This window comes from Homarus americanus, unplaced genomic scaffold (assembly GCF_018991925.1).
Source record: "Homarus americanus isolate GMGI-L3 unplaced genomic scaffold, GMGI_Hamer_2.0 scaffold4896, whole genome shotgun sequence".
Taxonomy (NCBI): domain Eukaryota; kingdom Metazoa; phylum Arthropoda; class Malacostraca; order Decapoda; family Nephropidae; genus Homarus; species Homarus americanus.
In genome coordinates this window covers 7897453-7921482 of record NW_024749657.1, presented here as the reverse complement: position 1 = coordinate 7921482, position 24030 = coordinate 7897453, and the positions used below count along the sequence as shown (strand labels likewise).

General features: G+C 34.8%; 1 protein-coding gene across 1 annotated transcript in view; it reads left to right on the top strand.

Moving 5' to 3' along the window:
- Nucleotides 1-24030, top strand: part of LOC121853601 (muscle calcium channel subunit alpha-1-like) — a gene marked incomplete in the record, with an annotated part of 305963 nt that overhangs the window by 173850 nt on the left and 108083 nt on the right. Inside the window, 2 exon segments of the mRNA XM_042347854.1 lie at nucleotides 18633-18720; nucleotides 22346-22453. Of these exon segments, the coding sequence (XP_042203788.1) occupies nucleotides 18633-18720; nucleotides 22346-22453 (196 nt within the window).

Here is a 24030-nt window from a genome sequence, read left to right as displayed (position 1 = left end):
ATGGAGTTTGTACTCTCCAGAAGATACATGTTTTTATTTCATAGGAATATATTTTGTCATTTATCAGTTTGATACACAAAAGTTCTTCATAGTACTTGAAGGCTTTTCAGGAGATATATGAAATCTCCTTTTGTTAAGTCATGGTTTGATTTTCAACAGTGTAGCAAATTCTTAGATAGGGATAATGTAAAGTATGATTTAGTGTTATATGGTGGGATGTAATGTACAGTATTTTGAAATATTCTGCAACTAATAGTAAAATATTACTTGGTATTGCTTGATTGCATACAAAATATATTTGTATTTTGAGTAATGATGTAAAATACCTTGAAACATACTGCATCTTGGAGAAAGATACATCTAGGGAATAGATTGATATTGGATAAATGTAAATTATATGTCAAGTATTTGATACAAACCATTCTTAGACTGACCATAACTTTAAATTTATCAGTTATGTCAGTAAGAAAAATATTATTTACATATTTATTGTTTTATATCTCTTGACATTATACATCCTTAGATTTTCATTGGTTCTAAGATGAATACACAAATTCTGATGTAGTACAGAGAGATGCATAATATTATTTGATGCAAATTATAAATGGAGGATTGATCTTGAAATCATATTTTATAAGAGTCAAGATTGAACAAATGCATGTAATTAACAAGTATGGGTAAAAATCCCAAGTCTCAGAGCTCCAGCTTGTGACTAAGAACTGAATGTCAATAAATTTGATAATTAGATTATCCTGTACTACATGGCTGCAGTACACCCAATGCAAGATTCTAATATCAGGAAAAAGAGAAACACTCGCCTGTCCGTGATTCTGAATGAGTTAAATATCAGTACAGTACTGCTCTGAAGTTGGTGATCCAAGCAAAATGCATTTATAGCTGATGTCAACAGAGTAAATGATTGGATCAGAGCATCTCATGTGATGCACAGCAACAAAACATTTAGGTCCTCTCCCCTTTTAGGATATTTTGTCACCAAGTAGTTATCCTTTGACAACCCATATGAAGGTGAAGGATAGTCTAATAATTAGATTTATTCAGTTTTCATATTTGTCACAATTTGGTTTCCTGGGATATAGGGATTTGATTCTTAGGACTTGCTGGCCATCCAAAATTGTCTGATCCCCATGTTGATTATTAAATGCATTTATAAGTGGAAATTAAATTATGAGAAATTTTAATACAAAATTGGATTTCATATTTTGCACTGTATCATGTGACTCATGACACTGACATACCGGTAGATGTTGATAATCCCAAACTTGCAGTATTGTATCATTGACTCAGTTATATAAGAAGCCATTCAGTTTATTCATTATATATCAACCTTGCTCCAGTGCCAACCATGTGGACTGGTGTAGATGTACAAAGCTTTGCAAGGAATATTATGAATCCATTTGTGGGTAGGGAGGAAAGCCATTGTAACCTGTGAAGACTTGTCACTATCCAGTCAGAAGTCTCCTATATCTAGACACTAATGGTGAGGCAGCCTTCAATGACAGGTGATAAATAATTAAATTCAAAGTACCATAGATCACATCTATTATTGGGAGTTACAAGCCAAGTTGCATTTAATTTTATGTAAACATCATGTTATTTATGTAATTATTATCTTTCAATATAAAGAGCTAGGTAATATATTAAAATATATTTAATTTGTTTTATATTAATTAGAAAAAATAGGGATGTATGATCACTGATGTTGGCAGTTATATTTCATAAATTTTGGGGTAAATGGTTTCACACAATGAAAGAATTAAAACAAGAAGCATAGATGATAAATAAATTGCCTAGCTTATAATACAGATGGGCAAGTGGGACCTAATTGAGGTGTCTAAACATCTCAAGGGGCACTACTCAGTTGAGTGTCTTTACCTGGAGCTGGCGGACGCTCGCCCCACAAGGGGTCACAGCTCAAGTTTGAAGAAGCCGCAAGCCCAAAAACTGTGAGGGCAAACTTTTTTGGAGTGAGAGTTGTGAACTTGTGGAACAACCTGCCAGTGAGTCTTGTGACGGCACCGAGTGTGAGCTCTTTCACGACCAGACTTGACAAGCACTGGAGCAGGTTCAGGTACATTCAGGAGCCAGTGCATGCCCAGTACTTGCCAACAGTGCGTAACAGAGACGTGACTGATCGTACAAGTGGCTAACGAGCTGTTCGGTAGTGAAGAGGATAAAAGTATGAAAGTTGAAGGGTTAGAGAATGAAAGTATAAAGCTAAATTTTCAAGAAAAGTTGGCTAAGAAGTTGTCTTGTGTATATTTTTATCTTAAGGAGGTCAAAACAGTTTGGGGGTAAGTGAAGAATACTATATGGAGACTGCCAAATGGATCGAAGACTTTAAATGAAGATTTAGGCTTGTGGTGATAGTAAACCATTAGTGAAAAATAATAGAAAGATGAAGAATAGACAATTTTATATAACAGGGTAAAGAGTAATAGGAACATTGAAATTTTTATGGAGAGTGAAAACTTAGGGAATAAAGTACAATGTATAGAAGAAGCAAATATGACACAAAAGAAACTACTAGTTAAGAGCAGTATGTAGTGTGAATATGAGTTATAGAAACAAAACAGATTTGAAAATGGAGGAGAACAAAGATGGACTTGTTAAAGTAGTTAGGACATAATGAGAGAACAGGAAGTAAAAGAATGATGTAAAGAATGTATAGTTTAAGAGGTAGATGGTAAGAGAGAGAATGACCAAAAAGTAATGAAAAGGTGAAGTGAATGAAGCTTTAAAAGTGAGGGGGGTATGGATGGGTATCACTAGTGCATGTGAATGGATGATCATCATGAAATCAGGTGGTTTATAGAATATCGGAGCAGTTTGTGTGAATGCGTGTGGGTGAAGATGAATAAGAGTCTGGGATTGGTTTTAATTCCATCTTTAATACTGAACTGTAACTGAAAACACCACACTTGTACTAACAGATAAATAAATCAGTATCACAAATAGGGCATATGTGAAACACTTATTCTTGGGCTAAATACTCATGCCAAATCATCTTGATGAGTTATCAACATCGCCTGTACCATTTGATGATATTATGCCACATGAGGATTTATAGTGTATGGTAAATAAGCTACGTATTACTCTTAATTTCAAACTTAGCACAAAAATGCTGTCCCTCCCTCCCTCCCTCCCTCCCTCCCTCCCTCCTCCTCCTCCCTCCCTCCCCTCCCTCCCTCCCATCACCTTAGTTTTTTCCCTTCCTTGTAGGTCCTGTTCTCTTCCACATCTCTACTATTTTGTATTCTGTTTACTTAATATAGTGCTCTAAAGCTTGGTGTTATTGTTCCTCTCTCTTGGGTCCAGTGTACATGCTTCTCACCCAGGTAAACATGTCAGAACAACAATTAACCTGTACATCCCCACCTCCTCGTCTTTTGATATAGTTCTCTCTTAGTACAGTTTATATCTCATTTCACCTATTACAGTACCTACTTACTTTCTTTCAACTACTGTACTCTAATTCAGTTCATGACTCATCATTCCATTTTGGCACAGTCTCCTAGATACATGAAACCCTCCACTTCTTCCATTTTATCTCCATTCTAGCAAACATTTTGTCCCTCATCTCCCATCTTTTCTTATGTTCACCACTCTACTTTAGTTCATATGCATAATCAACTCTTAAGAGTGCACACTCATTCAGGCTCATTTATTTAGATGTGTAACTTTTCTTCTGAGTCACCCACTGTTGCTGAGTCATCTGGAGACTGCATCACACTCATCTGTCGTACATCCCATATTATTTGCCAAATTTGATTTTCTTTATTACCCATATTTTCACCACTGTTATTATGTCATCCATGAAAACATTAAAAAAGGCATGATGACCTTTTATATATATATATATATATATATATATATATATATATATATATATATATATATATATATATATATATATATATATATATATATATATATATATATATATATATATATATATATATATATAGATATATAGATATAGATATAGATAGATAGATAGATAGATAGATAGATAGATAGATAATATATATATATATATATATATATATATATATATATATATATATATATATATATATATATATATATATATATATATATATATATATATATATATATATATATAGTTTCAGATATTTAAGTTGATTTGAAGCATACTTTATGGTACTGTACTTGTGTGCATTTATTATCTTTTCTATTTTTCTAATTTATTTTTTTAATTGACTTTTTTCAGCACAGTTTCAATAAGCTTATTTTTACCACTGCCTTTTTAAATAGATCCCAGTCATTGTATTGTTCAGTGAATCTTTCTTTCTGATCCCATGTTTAACTTTTTATGATCAAGGTGTTCTCATCAAGTGACTTGCGAGATCCATACTACAGAAACACCTGAGTTGAGTCAGCCTTTGCTGGAGGTCTTGAACTCAATTAATGGCAATATTAGCAAGTACCCTACTCACTCAATCGAACCAAGTTCAAAAATTCATTCTTAAATGATCTAGTGCTTGTCTGGTGGATCCCTGAAGTGTCAGACCAATGATTGATATCCTTGTGTAAACTTATACAGTTCTAACCCCTTTGGCTATAAGAGGAAGTTTGTACTCCTGGCTCCACAATTTCTGCCATGACACCAAACCAAAAAGAGCTACTTCTGGTCTTAGACAATTCTGCTACCAGTTCCTCATGTGGATAAACTAAGTGTTATGCATATATTTTCTTGTGCCTGCCAATTGATTGAGAAAGTCCAAAGGAGGGTCACCATACTTGCACCAGCACTCATACACCTCACTTAAAAATGGAGACTATGACACATACAATTGCCCAGTTTATACTACAGATGGGCAAAGGGCAATATAATACCTGTAAAAGTATGTCAACCTCAGAAAGCATTACTCAAGTCAAAAGTACATATCTGAAGTTTGTAAATGGGCATCCCACTAGAGGTCTCAACTTTAAGTCAAAGAAGCTATCAGTACAGAATACTGTCAATAGCTAATAATTTTGTAGAATAACTGACCAGCAAATGATGTGACAGCTCCTGGTGTGAGCTCCTATAAGTTCAAGCTTGATAAACACCTGAACATTCTCAAATACATACAAGATCACATTCATGGCCAGTACTTGTCAACAGTGAGTAACTGAAATTTGACTGACAACCTGACTGGCCAGCTGACAGATAACACTGAGGATAATGTAAAGTAAAATAAATTAGTACAGTACTAAATAATATGATAATCAATAAAAAAAATTCCCTAAAACTAAATTTCTGATGAATTGAACTAGTATATAAAATATAACTTTCAGATAATCCACATACGATATTTATAGAACTGAGGACATGGATATGAATAGGCTTTATCCAGATTAGGAGAGGAGATATTGATCAATTGGGACCGAGTCTTTAACCTGGGTGTGATATGGTGAAAAGCCTCCTTGCAGCATGAGTATTATTCATCTTTATCTGTCTGGCCAGTGGACAAGTATCTGGCTGTTAAAGATGTCAAGGCTTTTTAAAGGTAGGCTCAGCAAGGGGGTGATATAAAGAAATGGATCTTGCAGACCACTATGTTTCCTCCCATTAGTCATAAAATGGCAGTTCATACTTGAATCCTTAATATTTTCTTTCAATTTATTTTACAATTCTTAGATTTTCAGTCCCATCTTCCACTGGTTGATCAGGTGCCAACATTTGTCTATAATATTTTCCTCCCATTTTTTATTTAGTGAATTTTTATTTTTCAAAATACAGTACTGTATCCGAAATATCACAAGTGAATTTATTTTAACCACATTTACCCTTCTCTACCTTTTATTTTTTCCTATTGTTAGACAGTTGTTGACCCTTTCACTCATGAACTGTCATGTATATCCATCTCCTGACTCAATGTTAACACAGTCTCCCTCCTGATTTTCCCCATAGTAAAGTTCTCCAGCCCAACCAGTCAGAACGGACCCTCTTAAGATATGCCAACAAAGTTTACCGTCTTGTCTTGGACTCTGTGCAAGTTGTTGCCAACCCCTATGATGATCCTGAAGCTACCATTGTTGATGTTGAGGGCTTCTCCTCTTATGGTAACACTGGTGGTAATGAATCCTCAGAGGATTTGTATGGTCATTTGCATGCCAAATGGCAATCCCTGACAGTCAGTGAAGCACTGAAATATGATCCTGTGTTCAGGTAACAAAGAACAGCACTTTGCATGACTTTGTGGTGTAAACAGTAGGCGAGTGAGCACCGATGATCATTAGGACATTGGACTCTGTAAGATTGAATTATCTGGTAATAACATTGATATCTTCTGGCTTAAGCGGTAGCTCTTGCGTAGCAAAATAAAAATGTCTACTATCTGGATCGTAAACTGTTTAAATCGGAGATTGGCTTCGATTAATTTACCTTAAGAAATAACACTTTAAATGATCATAAATGTTCCCACAATGATTAATAAATCGTTAACCTGTCCTTCGTGGAGTAGTAGTGATCTAAGTGAGTGTATTATAATTGCATATTTTCCTCATTGCTATTATAAACAACCCTTTGCCCAACAAATTGTAAACAGAGTGATTTGTCCTGTATCTTCAACACCTCATCCTTCTCTTTCAGACATCTGTTGCTGCTGTAGTAATGAAAACTCACAAATTCTCCCTTAAATTAGCTAGACTTGAATGTTTTCTTAAACTCTTAAAACTCACTAGGTTGCCTTCTGTAGACTAGGCAGAAAATTTTCTCTCAATTCGTATTGTTTAGTAAATATATTATAAACCTACATATTTGTATTCACTGAACATTAAATTTTTTATTTTTTTTTTTACTTATTAATAGTATTTTTGCTATGTGGATTGATCTGTGAATGTTCAGTTGATTACAGCCATTTAATTTCATTCTTTATTTTTGTATTTAAAAAAAAATAATAGTGGATAAATTAGTATTTTTGCCCCTTGTTCCCAACCGTATTTACATTATATTTATATTTTATAGGAATATAATATTATATTGTTCTAAATACTGCACCTACCATTCCTATACATATTTACATCAGTAATCTCCTGGTAATAGATCATCATTTAGCCTAATTTTTTGCAGAAGTTCTATTGTGAGAAAAGGGTTTTTTATCTCCACACTGTATATGCAGTGGTGCATGCTGATTTGCACCCGTCCGTCCATATATCCTTACATCTGTAAGTGTCTATGTATGATCTGTCCATTTTTGTTAATGATATTATTGAGAAAAAGTTAACTGTATATTAATGCAGTTTTATGGGCTTTTGGAGTTGAAATAATTTGTTAGGTGGTTCTTGTACTACTGGATGACTTCACAGGAATTTTCAGTCCTTAGACTGTATCTCCTAACAGCCTGGGTTAATCCTTTAACCACTTGTATATGGGTTCCCCTCTGTGCTGAATAAAATTTTCTGGTGTTAGCCAAATGCAATATTAAAAGTGGCATCCCTACAGTTAAGGGGTTGATCCCATGAATAGATATATTTCCCTTCTATTCCTCCTGTACTGTTGGCCTCAAAAGAAGGTGGGACATGAAACAACAGTTTTTATGAAGTGTAGGTAAATTTAGAGCCATGACTCCAATTGAGCACTTGTTGGCTGTGGAAACTGTCTCCACCTTCTATAATTACGGTAGAGTGAGTTTGAGTTAGTTAGTGATTATTTGTGTTCATGCTTCACTTCCTGGTTAGCAGTCCAAGATGATTGTCATAATTTTTCAGCTCTCCTCTTATTAAATGCAATACAGGAATACCCCGGATATCACAAGGGATGCATTCCTAAAAGTCATTGCGAATAACGGTGCAACTTTTACCACATTTTTTGTGTTATATATACTCCTCATTATCCAAGGCTACAAGGGAACGCGGTCACATGTATACTGTAGTACAGTGCCAGTAAATGAGATTATACTCAGCCAGTGCAGCAGAAGTAACTTTCGTTGTTACAGAATCACCATATTCAGTTGAGGGAATTTTGAGTTCCTCTTTTCCTTCAGTATGAGCAAGTAGCCAATTTATGCCGGTTCTATTTGTATCGTTTTGATAAAGCATTGTTAACAAATTAGGGAACAATTATCTATATAAGTCGTGTCTGTCCAATAAAATGATTATTCTGCACCAAGCACTAAAAATGTTCAAAAGCAGAAACAAAGTCATGTGGCAATGTTACCAGCAGCTGAGCATCTGGAGCAGCAGTGCCTTTGAATCCATCTCAGTCAGTGAGCATTAAATAATATTCCCTGTGATTAATTTTGCACCAGTCTTTCAAAAGATGCTAAACCATGAGTGGAAAATGTCCCACAAGTACTCCTACCATCACCCTTGCCATGGTGTGTGTCATCTCGGTTTTATTTAATTGTTTGTGTATTCATTCCATTGATGTTCTTTTTTAATTTTTTTTTATTTTTGTCTCTAACTGGTTAGGTTAGGATCAAGCTAGATAACCCTTTTGGTACAATAGTAGCATTAGTAAAACTTCAGCAATATTATGCTTAGGTTTGATGGCCACAGTAAAGCCATAACCATTAGAAAAAAAATACCCTCATATTCAATCTATCTTTTACTGTGAATCTTGTGGTGGCTACCAATTATTTTTATTATGTGCTGACATTTAACAAAGCAAACACAGACAGCAGTGTGCTACTCCTGTCTCCACCCATGCTGTCATTGTGTTGATGTTTGGATACTTTTTCTGGTCTTTACATCTACATTTTCAACACAGTTTGGTAAAATATCTACAATAATATATGCTCAAGGAGTATCCTACAGAATTGTATATAATTCTGCTTCATATACAGTATAGTCTGGATTTACGCAGTTTTTGTTTACGCGTTTGATAATTTACGCGGTGCCTTGCCAGAATGAAAATGTTTTAATTACTCCGTAAATTTAGTCATTTACACGGCGAGCAGCTGGAGAGGTCCAGACCGCCGCCCCATTTTTTACCCATGCGTTCCATTCTTGACCATACGCGGAAAGCGGCGCGGTGAGTGGTGCGCATTAGGCTGCTCTTTATGTTATCGCTGACGTCATATGACGTATCGGACTGTGATTGAGCCACGCATCCTTGCCACCCACGCATTCCCTCCGCCTCTAGCTGTGATTGGTCTAATGTAACATGACGTGCCCTGCCACCAGAGGGTAGAAGTCGCTGACCTAGCCGGGCCTATCTCATTGTTCTCAGTCCGCATATACAGTTCTCTCTTGTGCCCGCTATTCCCCTAGCAATGGCTTCCGCGGGACCCCCACCACCCGAGAAAAACCTTGAATTACCTGGACCAAGCCATGATAATGTGAAGGAAATCATCGAGTTGGGGGAGAAAATTAAGCTCATCCTTGATAACGACCCAGACAAGCATCGGTATGAAGTGTCTAATAACCTTCTGTCGAAAGTTATGGAGCCGTATATCCAGATCTATCTCAACAACATCAGTGCTAGTTGTCAACGTAGTATTGAGGACTTCCTCGCCCGCAACTCACCCCAACCACAGCCAGCCCAAGTCAGTGATAGTGAGGATATGGACTTTGAGGGGTTTGTCAGGGAGGCCCTGCAAACCTCTGCGAGTAGTGAAAGTGATTCACCGGAGGGCAACTAATCTGCCCTCTGCCTCGGAACCAGCCGCCATCCACGTGTGCCGACCCATCTTTTCTACTAATGTAAGTGTTAAAAAACCTAATATTATTGATATTTCTCTTAATTATTAATTGTGTGTGCATACCATCATAAAATTAAGATGTTATTCTTACTACAAAGTACGTATTGTGTCGGAAAAAGTGGAGTTTGGGGGTCGGCCCAGTCTCTGTTTCAATTAATCCCATATGTTCTGTTATTTCATTTACGTGTTTCTCGTTTTACGCGGACCTCCACGGGTTCAATTGACCGCGTAAATGCAGACTATACTGAACTAGAAAATACTCTGGTACTTACAGTGTTTTCATGAGAGTTAAAGACACCGTTCATTTATATCATACATTTAACTATTATTGCATAATAATGCTGTTTCTTTTTTCTTTTTTTTGCCTTACAGCAAGTCAGACTTAAACACGTAATTTTTGGTGTATTGTCTACTAAGTTAAAAAACAAAAAAGCAAGGCAGTATTATTGAATATATTATCAAGGGCTGTTTATGATCAGTGGTAATGTATGTATCTCTCTCACTGCTGTGTCCTGGGTTCAATCCCTGGCCCGGGACAGATATGAGAAGGATGTTATCCAGTGTAACCCAACCAAATATTGTTGATTTTCTCCAGGTTATCCAGTTTATTCTGTATTAACTGAACAACAAAGGTCACAGCAAAGTAACAAAGAACAGAACGATCATCTGAATGGTTAGCAAGCTGATAAGTGGTGGAAATAATAAATAAAATAAAATATATATAAATAACAACTTATGTTGTGCATTCTTTGTTTTCCCAGCTGTCATTTTCTGCAGACAAATTTGTCATTTTTGTTCAGACTTTTCTTTCACTCCCAAGATGATGTATTTCTTCATTCCACTGTGCTGATTTTGTGTCTCTCCATCCAGCCTTTACACTCCCTCACACCACTTGTACAGTACACCATTCTTCTTCATATAGTGGAGCCTCTCTTGTTCACCCATCATTTGGATGGAATGTTTAGCTGATAAGTGAATTCTGTAAACTGAAGAGGGAGTTATACCATGAGAACAGTGAATCTGGGGACTAGAAACCCAAAATATCAGGTATTGTACAGTACTTAAATCCTTGGAGGAAACCTGATGTCATACTATTCACAAATATCCCATACAAAACTCACCCTACTTGTTATTCATTTAATAGTCAGTACTGTACTTTTGATATATTTACACCTTATTTCTGAGAATACTTACTTTGATAATACTGCCTCTCACAATACACTTTCTTATATATGCATCTTCCTCTTAAGTTTTCTGGGGGTGGTATGAGACTCGACTACCCACATCTGAGGCTCCTATCCCTTATTGTAGGGACATCGATACTCAGGGAATGAATCCTATGATGAGCAAGGAACCAATGGTTTAAATAATTCAGCAGTTCTTTTTAATTATTTAATATCCTACGAGTTCTCATGTTTATTATTGGGCTGCTTAAAAAGCAGTCTGAAATATGTTACTGTAATTATTAAATTATTTCTATACCTATGGATGAATGGGTGAACTGTGAGATCTATTCCAATTGAAGACCTTTTGGCAGAGCATGTCATTGCCAGAGGGCTTGATAGCTTTAGTGACAGGAGATATTATCCATGCACACAATGTTTTTGCTTCAAATACTGTAATTCCTCACCTACTTAAAGCAAGGTCTAATTAGTGCTTTCAACATCTGATTTCATGGTTGTTTCTTGATCTGTGGGGTTTCAGGTTTGAGGAAAAAATTCTCAAAAGTTTTATACATTCTCTTCCCCTTTCAGTTTACTAGAGGTATTCATGCTCTTATCTGTCAATGTCTACCTTGATTTTGAGCTGACAACATCTACTTCTGGTCTCAAGGTGGCTTAACCCTTAAGGTGCTAATGGAAATATTCTTTCCCGGATCAGGTATTCCCAGTGAGAGTTATTAACACTCGCACACCATGTCGTATAGCATGTGTCAGTCATTATCACGTCTTTTGAAAGAAAAAATAAATGAAAAATCATGTAATTCCAATTGACACTTGAGATTTGGGTGTGTCATTTCTATAGCCCTCTTCTCCATTGGTAATGCTAAATGGTGACTGTCCATAGTGTGACACCATGAAATTTTTAGTGTTCCATCAGGAAGCAAGCCGGGAGGTACAGTGAGCGAGCCTTTGAAATATTTTATCTCGCTATCCATCTCACACACTTGCACCCTCCACTGTCCAGTAATATTCACCTGCTCATTAGTGTATTTTTATGATATTTTATTTACAGTATTCAAACTACCAACTGTTATGTGTGTGTACAGGTGCGCAATAATACCCATTTGTGTACACGATAAACATCTCGGCTATTTGTAAAAGCGATGAAAAGTGTTGTGAATTGTTTTTATTAATGTTTATATAAGTTTTTATAAAGAGTACAGTATTTGTTTTTTATATTTCACATGTTCAAACTTGTACTCATCACGTGTGTAAACTGCATATTAACTTCCCCTCTGTGGATATGATAAACGTCTTGGCTATCTGTAAAAGTGATAAAAAGTGCTGTGGAGTGTTTTATTTCATGTTTATAAAGTATTTATATGCTTATTATATGATATTTTAATTGTTCAAATGTATGGAAACTGCTTCATCATATATACCTTTCCCCCAATTGTAACTCCCTCAAGCATATACCCTCACACAGAAAGGTAAGATTGTTTTAGAGTACAGTATAGTTTCATTATAGTGTTATATTATTGTATAGTGTGTTATACTTCAGTATGTCCTATAACAGAACAGTGCATAGCGTGGGGATGGAATTTTTTGTCTAAAATTGCGTACAGCTAAACCGTATAGCCTGGCAAAACTCTAAAATTACGATAACATACCTTGACATTTATACATATACATACTGACAAATGGAATAATAAAAAAAAGAATAAAACTATTGGCACAACCTAAAAAGAGAGTGATCAATTTTGGAAAAAATTAAGATGTTCTGTTATTTTTTCATATAACCTTTTACAGATGACTAAACAGTAATATGAGATTTTCACTTCTGCATTCAGATATCAGCTCTTATTTATACTGGTTGAATACATAATAAATTAATACTAGTGTACACCCACTAAAAAATTATTCGACACCCGTGTCATATTGTATCACACCATAAGGGTGCACAATAATTTTTTAGTGGGTGTACATGATACTTGTACACACACACACACACACACACACACACACACACACACACACACACATACACACATACATGTATACAGTACATACATGATACATACATGTCCACCCACTAAAAAATTATTCGGCACCCTTATGGCGTGATACAATATGACACGGGTGTCGAATAATTTTTTAGTGGGTGTACATAGCTACAAGAGGCATTTCAGCTGTAGAATGAAGCAATCTAAAATGTTAGAAAAGAAAAGAACATATACCAATGTGAAAAGTAACAAAGAAAAGTTGCAGAAAAGGACTACTGTACCGATATTTTGTGCCTGTATACTGTACTGTCTACAAGAGTAGTAGGAATTTGGGCTTACCCCTCTTTGGTATGAACAGTTTTTAATTGTTTGTTTATGTTTCCTATGTGTGTTTTTTGTGTATTGAATATACCTGTATATTGTTCATTACATTGCTGAATTGGAAATAGAACATTACTGTGGTAGTTTCCAAGTTGTATTATTACATTTACAGTGAAACAACAAGTGCTAAAGACAGCTCTAGTGCACAACCCATTCTCCCATGAAGCCAATGTTACCAATAGAGCAAATTTTACTTGGTGCTGGAAATAATGAGGAGGTGTTTCTGTTCTCTACTGTAATGAAAAATATGCAGTGATGCATTTTTATGTTTGATCAAAAGAAAAAAGTTTTAGATCAAAATAATGATATAAAATCCAATTCCCAGAGAACTGTAAATTACCATTAAAACCATAAAAAAATGCTTGTGTCTACCACTTTGCTTTGGGTTCTCAGGCAGGATGTGTTTCTTTTGTTGTTTTATAGATCTTTGTATTCCAAAGGGTATACTACTGTCTTGGATAATTCTATAGAACATAAGATGCGTACTGTAGGAGATCTAAGGATTATTGAATTCCTGAACCATTTACACAACAGATCAGCTCTCATACTGTCCACCCCTGCAGCCTATTTTGTATAACAGCTCCTTCCCTCTGAATTTTTTTAAATGGTTTATTATAATGCGAGTCACATGGTAAAGGGTGCTAGCTAGTCAGTAATGGGGTATTGGTTATACAATATACCTGATTCTGTCTTATAGTGAAACCGTGACTAGTCAGCAGGAACTGAATTGTGAGCAGTCAGCTAAACCCAGAGCTCAGATTTGTACAGGCTGGGTTGGACTTATATGAAATAATAGATAATGGAATCAGTTACCATGACACTAAAGTGCTTAGCTGGATGATTGTGAATCTTAAGACCCTCGGTCCTTCAGAACAATTGCTGTGTTATATACTCTAATTCAAGACATTGAGACATCCTAACCTGTCTGATGACTTGAGTTACCTTGCTTTGAGTTCTACTACAGAGAGGTATTTCAGGATCATTCTTCTGTTTATAAACAAGACAAAAACAAGTGACCTGGTTACCCTCTTTGTTCCCAAGATGAGGTCAAATTTATGCAAACTGAAAGGGTTAAAGTGTGAATTACTTTTTATATATATGGCTGAAAGGTAGTTCTAAATACATGAAACTTCTGACAATTTTGACCTTTGGACTGAAGACCCACTGGTCCTGAGACAACCACTGGATTATATTTTTGAAGCACTAACTTAACCTTAATTTAACAAGATGAGAAGCTTTTTGAAGCAAAACTCTGTCCTCTAAAGGATCCATTCTGCTTCTAAACATGTTAAACTTCCGGTAAAGGTAGGTTTACCCAGCAAGTTGTGTATTGGTCTGGCTCTTGCAGGTCACTCATTTTTTCCTTTAGGTCATAACATGGAATTTTGTACTTAGTCATCTATTTTCACACACATATACTGTATGTTCATGCCACCGTTTTATATGTTTCATAATTATATAAAGTAAAGTAGTTTTCGTACTTTACTCGGTTGATTTTGCCATAAATATTCTTGGTCTTTCAAATCCAAAATTTCTTTAAAATTTTTTACCATGCCTCATAAGAAAATTTTAATGCATGCTCAAATTTCAGGGGATTACTGTATGTTTGATTTTGTATGAAAAATTGTAGTCAGAGTGTGGTACTGCTGAACAAATTTCAATTATTTATGTAAAAATAAAGATTGCAAATTTGACTATGCCTAATTTAGAAATGATGAAGCCAAATGATAAGTTCCAATGATGTATTTTCAAAATTGTTTTAGTAGTGACATTTACCTTAAGGGTTATAGCTTATACTCAGTAAAGTGTTAAGGGCTGCAAGATATACCTGGAAATACTTGAGCTATATTACAGTAAGTTATGATTCTATCACTTGGTTTCAGTGACTATATCACTACACGCATATGCTAAAAGTAGATATGCCACGTTTTCTTCAACAAAAACTTTCTTAAAAAAAGATCTTCCAGTAATTTGAATGATATTGGTGCTTTAAAAGATAACACATGTTTAATCCATATACTGTACTGTAGCCTAAATTGCATGACTCAAAAGTAATATCTTTCTGGTAAAAGTAAACCATATTACTATAAGTCTTCTGCTCTAAAATAATCATAAGTCTAGAGTCATAAAAGTTTTAGTTTACTCATCTTTCTCTAGTGTATACTTATTGTTGATTTAAGTCACTTGTCTTTATTCTTGCCATGACTATGATTCCTGTTTCTTCCGTGCATCATCTTGAGATGTGCTGACACCCTGATTTTCCAGTCCTGTTGAATAATAGTTTTGTTTGTACAAGTGTACTATTCACATTGGCTCATTAATATGTTAAGCTTAACTTTCTTGCTGATATAAATGTTTTTGTTTTTGTAATATAAATCAACATTGATACCAATATGTTAGGTAAAAGTCACTTGCAGTAAAATCATACTTCCATTTCTTTGTCTCAATAATAAATATTTTATATCACTGGGTGTCTTAAACTCAGGCCAGTACTTCATATCTTGTTACCTGCCTTCTTAATCTCATCTTATTTCACTCCTTCTTACACTTTATGAGGTCCAGTACTTGCAATTTTGTGACCTTTAATGTCCAAAAGATTTTTTTACTCAAAATCCCAAACCAGTTGTCTTGGCTTTTTTACCTCTAAAGTGCACAATTTTATTACCAGACCACTTTTTCTCTATATTCATTTAAAAGATTAAATTAGAAAATGCCTTAGAAATTATTATTTATAAAATAATTAGTTTGCATCACAGTACAGTACAGTACGGTGTTTGACTTTATCACAAGTAGATTTTGTGTCATAAGTCTTTTTCTGAATGCAAATTAATTAAGAGTTGATTTTCAGTCCCCATGGATACAGTAGTATGTCACATTACTAGACACCTGCATGTCCAGAACATTGTAAGACATGATTACACCTTTTTGGGTAACTATGTTCCCCTCAAAAAATATTACAAGCACAGTAAAAATTTTGCTCAGTAGTAGGGCTGTACAAGATGAGTAAAATCAGCAGGGTTACCAAATACTATATTGCCTTGTATTTAAATATAGTTTTACTCTCTGTATGTAAAGAACAGAAGTATTAATGTGCCGTATACTGTACGGTATAATACATTAATATTTTTCTGCAATTCTGATTTGATGGCGGGGACTCTTGCAAATTTTATTATGTTTAGATATTTTGCATCCTGTTTGTGCCAAACAAAAATATTAACATACATTTACAGTATTGTTAAAATCATTATATTGTTGTTTGTAATGTGTTTTGGATGTGATTGTGTTACATACAGCTATTATGAACGAGTGAAAGATACCTTGGTTATATAAACCGGCATCATGAGGCAGGCAATGAGTTGACCTTGGAGCCTCTGTTACATCAGCACTGTCGACCATTCAGCAATGCACTGATATCTGATGTATAGGATGACTAGATGTAAACACTGAAACTTCCAGCAGAAAATGATCGTTTTGATGATTGAACAACTTGTAATGCAAACATTAGTGTCCAGTGATATTATCAAAGAACTATTAAGATTTTCAGAACTTTTACTTAGCTAAACCTTCCTGATTTGTCAATTAAAGGTCAATTTTGACCTTCGCATCACCACTTGGGGGTTTCTCTGGTTGCTTTGATGTCATCTTGACACTACTTATTAATTGTCAATTTTGTGGAATCTCACTGTATTGGACTATGGTAATTGGGGAGTCTGGTCCAATAAAGCCTATTTACCATTATACTACTGTGCTGCAACTGCTCTGTAGTAGATAAAAACACAATACAATAAACTTTACTTATAGGAAGTCCCCAAGTTACAAATGGCCCTCTTTCAAACATCTAGGCAAAGCATCCTCTGTCCTGTGACAACGTATTACTAAAAATATGTTTAATAATTTAGATGCATTCATATGGCAAGACCAATTGCTGCATTTCCCTGCATATTACATGCATCACTATGGAAGATGCACTCCTCACAAGTCAATGATTATCTAGAAAAACTATTTGAAACTCACGCGGCTTCCTCGACAGTGCTATTGAATCTTATTCTGCCTTTTATCTTAAATTGCCTTATTTAAGTTTTCCTTAAACCTAACAACAGCATTTCTTTTGTTCTCGCCCGAACGCTCACTATGGCTGCAACTACAGCATAAATACATCAAGCTTCAAAATGTAGAATACGATATATATTTCATCAAAACTTTTCAAATACTGTACAGTATAAATACGGTATTCATTGTATCAAAATAATATAACATTATATTACCAGTAAATATTCACATTTACCGTACTGTATTAATGTTCCATCATCTGGGTGCTTAGCTGAGAGGCTAATTGGTTCCATGCTCTAATCGTAATGAAACATTAAGTTTGTCGTACATTCGTACTTGGGGCCCAAGGGGTCTTATGTCTTCATGAGACCCTCTTTTAATAATAGAGTTAATATTGAGCCTTAAACCAAATGAAATGCCATCAACATCTAGGGCTTATGAAGACTGAGACCTATTAGGACATGAGGCACATAAGAACTGGGGTCTATTAAAAAAGAATATTAACCTAGATAATTCTAATATAACTTTATACCTGTAATACTTAACCTAAGGCTTTAATATGTGCTGGTAGTCTGAAGTATACCAACACATGAGTGCCAGAATTTATTTTTGTTTTTTCTCTTCTGGACCGTCAGATGCGTTAATTAGTCCGGTAAAGAGACATACTACTGTACACCCTCACATATAATCTGGTATTTTCCTCTTCTACACAGCATAAGAATGGAGATCAATCTATTTGACTGCTCCAACAAAACAATACTGTGGACTGTATATTGCAGTACTTCTCAGTCTTTGTTCCACTCTTCACCTGTTTTATCTAATAGTTTTCTTATTTATATTTCTTTTATGTACAGTACTTTCAGTATCTTCAGGAAATTTCCATCTTCTCCATTTCCCTTCTTGTATTGTAGGAAACGTCATCCAGGTTCTTCCTTTATAATTATTTTAAGTGTTCCTCTCATAAATGGTAGTGTACTGTATCTTGTCTCACAGAATTATGCATTATATTTTCTCAGGTAATATATTCATGTGTCCCCTCTCTTCTTATTATTCTGCCATTTACTCATTCATTAGGTCTTATTCTCTTTCAAGTATCATGAGAATATATTTTCTAATCTGACTTCCCATTATATCATTGAACTGTTGATTTCTCTCTGCCTTCAGTGAATGGTCTCCTATTCCTCATTTATCCAGTATGAAATATTTCCTCTATTGTTTCATCCAGATATTCTTTTGTTTCTCTACCATATCAGAATCTTTTCACAAAACATTTCATCTAAGTGATTAGTTAATTGTTTCTTTCACATCCATAAGGTCTCTGTCCCTTCCCGTATCTGAAATTAACTTGTGAGTGTCTCCCTCAGGGATGGAGCTATTTCGGTGGTGAAGATCCTCCGTGTACTCCGTGTCCTCAGGCCTCTCCGTGCTATCAACAGGGCCAAGGGCCTCAAGGTAAGATCTACTGGGACAGTGGGGAAGGAAAAACTCTAAAAAAGAAAAATGAGATTAAGGGAAAAAAAGAGAGAATTATAAAAAAAATGCTTAATTTGGATAAAAATAAATGGTACTGTATATAAAAGAAGGGGGGGGAGGGTGGCATTATCATGAATAGATAATCCATAGGTTCTTCATGGTCAGGAGGAACTGTATATTCCTTATTCATCCAGAAAGCTTAAACTAATAAGAAAATATTGTAATGTATTAGAGGATGCTTAACAGGAATGGCTGTTAATTAACCCCCAAAAATGTAAGAGGAAGAAAGTATAGTGTGAAGAAAAACTAAGAAATTTAATTTGTATACAGGGTACTGTATTATATCAGTTCAGGTAAATGCCGAGATGAAAGGTACATCTTTCCTTAATTTATTTTGAATATGTAAATTAACTACACAGGATAGGAATTACAACTATCAAACGTGTGCATAGGTTGTGCCTAACATAAGTACGTTATCTGATTATTATTCCTTAATTCTCTATAATTTGTCTCGATTTTGTGGCATTGAAATTTTCATAGTGAAATGTTTACTTTTTCATTGTTGATTTTTTTCTTATTAAGTTTCCAGATACTGTATAATTAATGATGTTAGAATTTGTTCAAGTATTTCCTTTAGATTTTATGAAGATTATCGCCTGTGAAATGTGAACAGCTTTTCATGTTCATAATCTTGGAATCAGTATATGAGTTCAAGATTTAAAAGGATTTTATTAAAAGTGTTTTGTATCAAATCTTAATCATTTAGAACTGAGGATTAACAAAACTCTTCACCTGTAAATCAGTATTTTTCAAGTGTATGATTATGGCTGAAGTATGCAATATATGAAGTTCATTCAGTTCTCTTGAAATAAATTTAAATCTTAGATTTGAAAATGGGATATTGATATTTAAAATCTATCATATGTATATATGTGGGCATTTGTATAGGAGCTTCTTTTAAGTATGAATGGTTGTATACATGAACATATTTATATTTGGGTTTGTTTGTCTGTGTGTCAGTTTTTGGTTGTTCATCTTTGTGTATAAACATGAGTGTTTGTGTGTGAATATGTATATATTGGTGTCTATATACTTTGTTTGTCTATGAGTAATATATATACTGTATATATATATATATATATATATATATATATATATATATATATATATATATATATATATATATATATATATATATATATATATATATATATATATATATATATATGTATATGTATGTATGTATATACATATACTCAAGTCTACAGATTGGAAACTTAAGTAAGCCTCAACATTCGCCACTTGGAATAATTCAGTGATCAGGTATATCACTCTGTACAGTGCAGGTTGGACCCCTCTACTCCGGGACCTGATAGTCCAGTAGCTTCGATGATTCAGGACGGTGTCATAGCTCACTTCTAGTGGCTTTTGCCACTATTTTGCCTTTAAATACTTAGACTGATGGATTACGTCAACTTTCATTGGTTAGTTATATAGAAAATTACTTAGTTCTCTTGCTGTAGCTTCATTGAATTCTTTCATGCTATTACTGGTTTTAACAATATAGTTAGGTACAATATATTTCTTGAGCTCTTTATAGCTGTAAAGAAGAAAGTGTGTTTACTTTACTACACACACTAGGTACTGTCCCTTGTGCCCTGCTGGTGTATGAGACAAGAATTATTACTTCTAATATCTATTTTTAAGAGATGTGGTTGAAATGAGGAGATGCTGTGCCTAATTAATGGATTAGTCCCAACCATTATGTTGAGGGTTTTCCTGGGTTTCCTAGTTCCAACCTGTAGACTTACAGTAGTAGATAACACAGGAGTCAGTTTCTGGCTCAGTAAGAATACTGTATGTGATTTCAGTCTCATTCCTTCATTTTGCTCCCTGCTACAGGAGTTGTTTTGATTTTAAGAAGGGACTTTTATGTCCTGGTGATGTATCTTAATAGTGTTTTAACCAGAAAGACAACTATTCCTTGGCATCTTGCAGTGCTTTTATGTCCCTTTATGGCTATTTCAGGATTTTGTTTTTTATTTAAGGAAGGTCTTGTTTTGATAAAACATCTTGACATTGCCTTCATAACATATTTGTCCCAGATTAGGATTACACACGCCTGGTCATTTTATTGTTTACTGTATTGTTCTGGGATGATGTTTGCCCCTTCTTATCCATCAAGAGAAGGAGTCTCTTATTTGTAGCACCTATACATTGGTAACATGCAGAGTGGCTTGTAGTGTTGGGCTGACGTTATCACTCTGTTGTCACTAGGTGGCCACTTATGCGGTAGTAATTTATTTTAAGGTTTTCTTGGTTTCCCGATGGTAACACAAGTTCTTTTTTAGATTTAGAATGCACATTCCTTAGCACTGCATGGAGTAATGAAGGGTGTTATCGCTCCTGGTGGCTGTTATAGGAATTCATTGTTTCTTGGATATACTTAAACAACATCTCAATTAATTAGATTTAACTTGGCTTGTAATGTGGAGTGTTGTATTGTCTTTGGTGTTGTTGGCCCCTTGTACCTGTCTGATAACTGATTTACTGCAGTTGTAGGAAATCTTTGTCTCATTATGAAATTGGTGATGCTCTTTTGCTAGTAATGGTTGCTGTCTTTTATTGTTTGTTTTTTTTGACAGTTGGTCTTAGAAAATTTACTTCTGACATTATTTAAATTTGCAGTGATACTATGAAAAGGCACATAATATTTTGCATAACCTCCAATAGACATTTTTCTTGTGTGTTATGTACAGATATAAAAATTGCTTGGTCACAGTTTTTTTTTTTGTGTGTGTGTATCATTCCTGTATTTAAAGCCAGGGGATACCACCTCCATTGCCTAACAATGATGAAAAATATAGAGTGAAGTTTTATTGCCTGATGTTTAGATTATTTCATATTTGGGATGTATTGTGTTAGTGTTGTTATTAAATTCATTGATACAATTGTTGTAGTGATATACAGTATATCTCTTGTGTACATATTATTGCCTGTGGTGTAATGGTCAGCATGCTCGCCTCGCAAACGAGTGAACCCGGGTTTGATTGCTGGACAGGGTGAAACTATGGGCAAGTTTCTTCACGCCATTTGCCTTTGTCTACCCAGCAGTAATTGGGGACCTGAATGTTGATAGGTTTGTGGATCGTGTTCCGGGGTAATGATCAGCTAGTGCAGTTGGCGAGTTGTCCGGTCTTCTCGGACTATTCCTTGTCACTGGGTCATGCAACTCATTAACTTAAGGTGTGGTTGTTGTGTTGGCGACAGCTTCTACACCTTCAACAAATTCACGCCTAGGTGGCCCTAAGAGCGGGCCATCCTCGAACACGAAGGGCAACCATTAATGTCTCTGTTAATATGTAAAGTATATTGCTGAATGGGCTACTGACATAATTTGTTATCTTAATTTCCATATTAGTTACAAATAGCAACATCATTTGTTTAATTTTGTATGCTTATTTACAGGTATTTGGTAATATCTACTACAAGAAGTCACAACCAACAAATATATCCATTATTTATTTTTGTTATTAATTTTTACCAATATTCTTTTCTCCCTTCCCTTGCTGGTGGCCTTTGGAAACTCCTTTGGAACTTTTAGCATGTAGTTCAATGCGTCATAGTGGCTATTAAGACCATCGGCAACATCATGCTGGTTACCTGCCTTCTTGAGTTTATGTTTGCAGTTATCGGAGTTCAGTTATTCAAGGTAAATTTATCACAGGAGTGAGTTACATGTTTACAGCAAATATAAATATTAGCTCATGAATTTCAAGGTGAGAAATAGGGAAAAGCTCTTGACTTATCTTACATTCAGTGTAAGCCATGTTGTTTCTGGTCATAGTATGTTGGGTTCTGTTTACAGTCACAGTGATGAGTGTTGATAAAAATTAACATTATAACAATGCATACAAAATTGTGGTATGTCTACAGGAACCTGAATATTCATAAAAAGGTGTACTTTAAGCACTAGGAACTTCTGAATCTCTTAAAGTGTCTGTTTCTCCACCTTAAAATCATGAGCAAGTCAAGCACATGCACCCTTGTAGCCTTGTAGATGTGTTCTTGTAGACCTGTGATGCCCTTACTCACTCATTTACTCATTTTCTTCAGTCAGACCTAACTCCAGTGATGGCAAGGGATAGAGAAGATATTATGATTAGTAATTCTTAACACTTGGTAAATACAGTACTGTACTGTTTTTTGCAGTTGAATATGTGTGTGTACATTTCTTGGCTTTTGTATTTTATCTGTTGTTTACAGGATGAATTTGGCATTATAAATGTAGCAAACGATGGCAGATAATATTAAAACGATAACATTGTTTACTATACTTTAACATGTAAATGCAATGGTAATGAGATAAAAAAATTATATTTATTACATGATAGTACTGTGCATACATGCAATTGCCTGAACAGCAAACCATCTTAAAGCAGTTGCATTCCACCGTACACTCATCATGGAATAAGTCAAATTGTCGTCGTCTCTCATCACCACCTTAAATTTTTGTAACCTCTAGTCCTGACATTCAAATTATTAGTGCCCAACATATCTCTTATTCGTTGTGTTTAGCAAAATACTTTTCCTTAATGTTTTTCATTTAAAAATTGTGTTCCCTTCTACAACACGACAAATACAGTATACGTAACTAAATATGAACATAGCTGTCGATAGACAAGTACAGCTTGTACTGTATACAGTACTGTAATATTAGTCACTACGGTATGAAAAATCAACTTATTTTCTGACGCAATTCTTATAAATGTTCTTGATATTGATTGAAGGAAAATTATTAAATAAAATGTTTATTGTCGAATCATGATAAAATTTCTTCTGCGGAGGTTCCAGTAATGGTGTACCTAGGTGTTGAATTTGTTAAAGAAAAGGTATATGATACTGAGGCTTTTTTTGGGGGGGGGTTAAGAATACAAATCTTTCTTTTTGTTTCAAGAGTTTCATAAAAGAATATATATATATATAATTGTCACAAACCTCTCATAGTAATTCTGCAGTGATGTGGCTTTTAGCTTGTAGGTAGAGTATGCATGAATTGCTTGGCCCTCTCCTTTACCAGTTATCTGTTTCTCTATGACACTCACAAGATGACCCTGGTGTGGTGTGTGGTGTTATTTCTTACTTTTTCATGTGCCTATCATATTTTATTTAGTTTTTGCTTTACATGTAACTTCTTCACCTTGTATGTTGAGAAGTTTCAATGTTTGGCTGTAATTTCTATTTATGACCAGGTGTTTTAGTAACACTGGATCAATATAACCTCATATT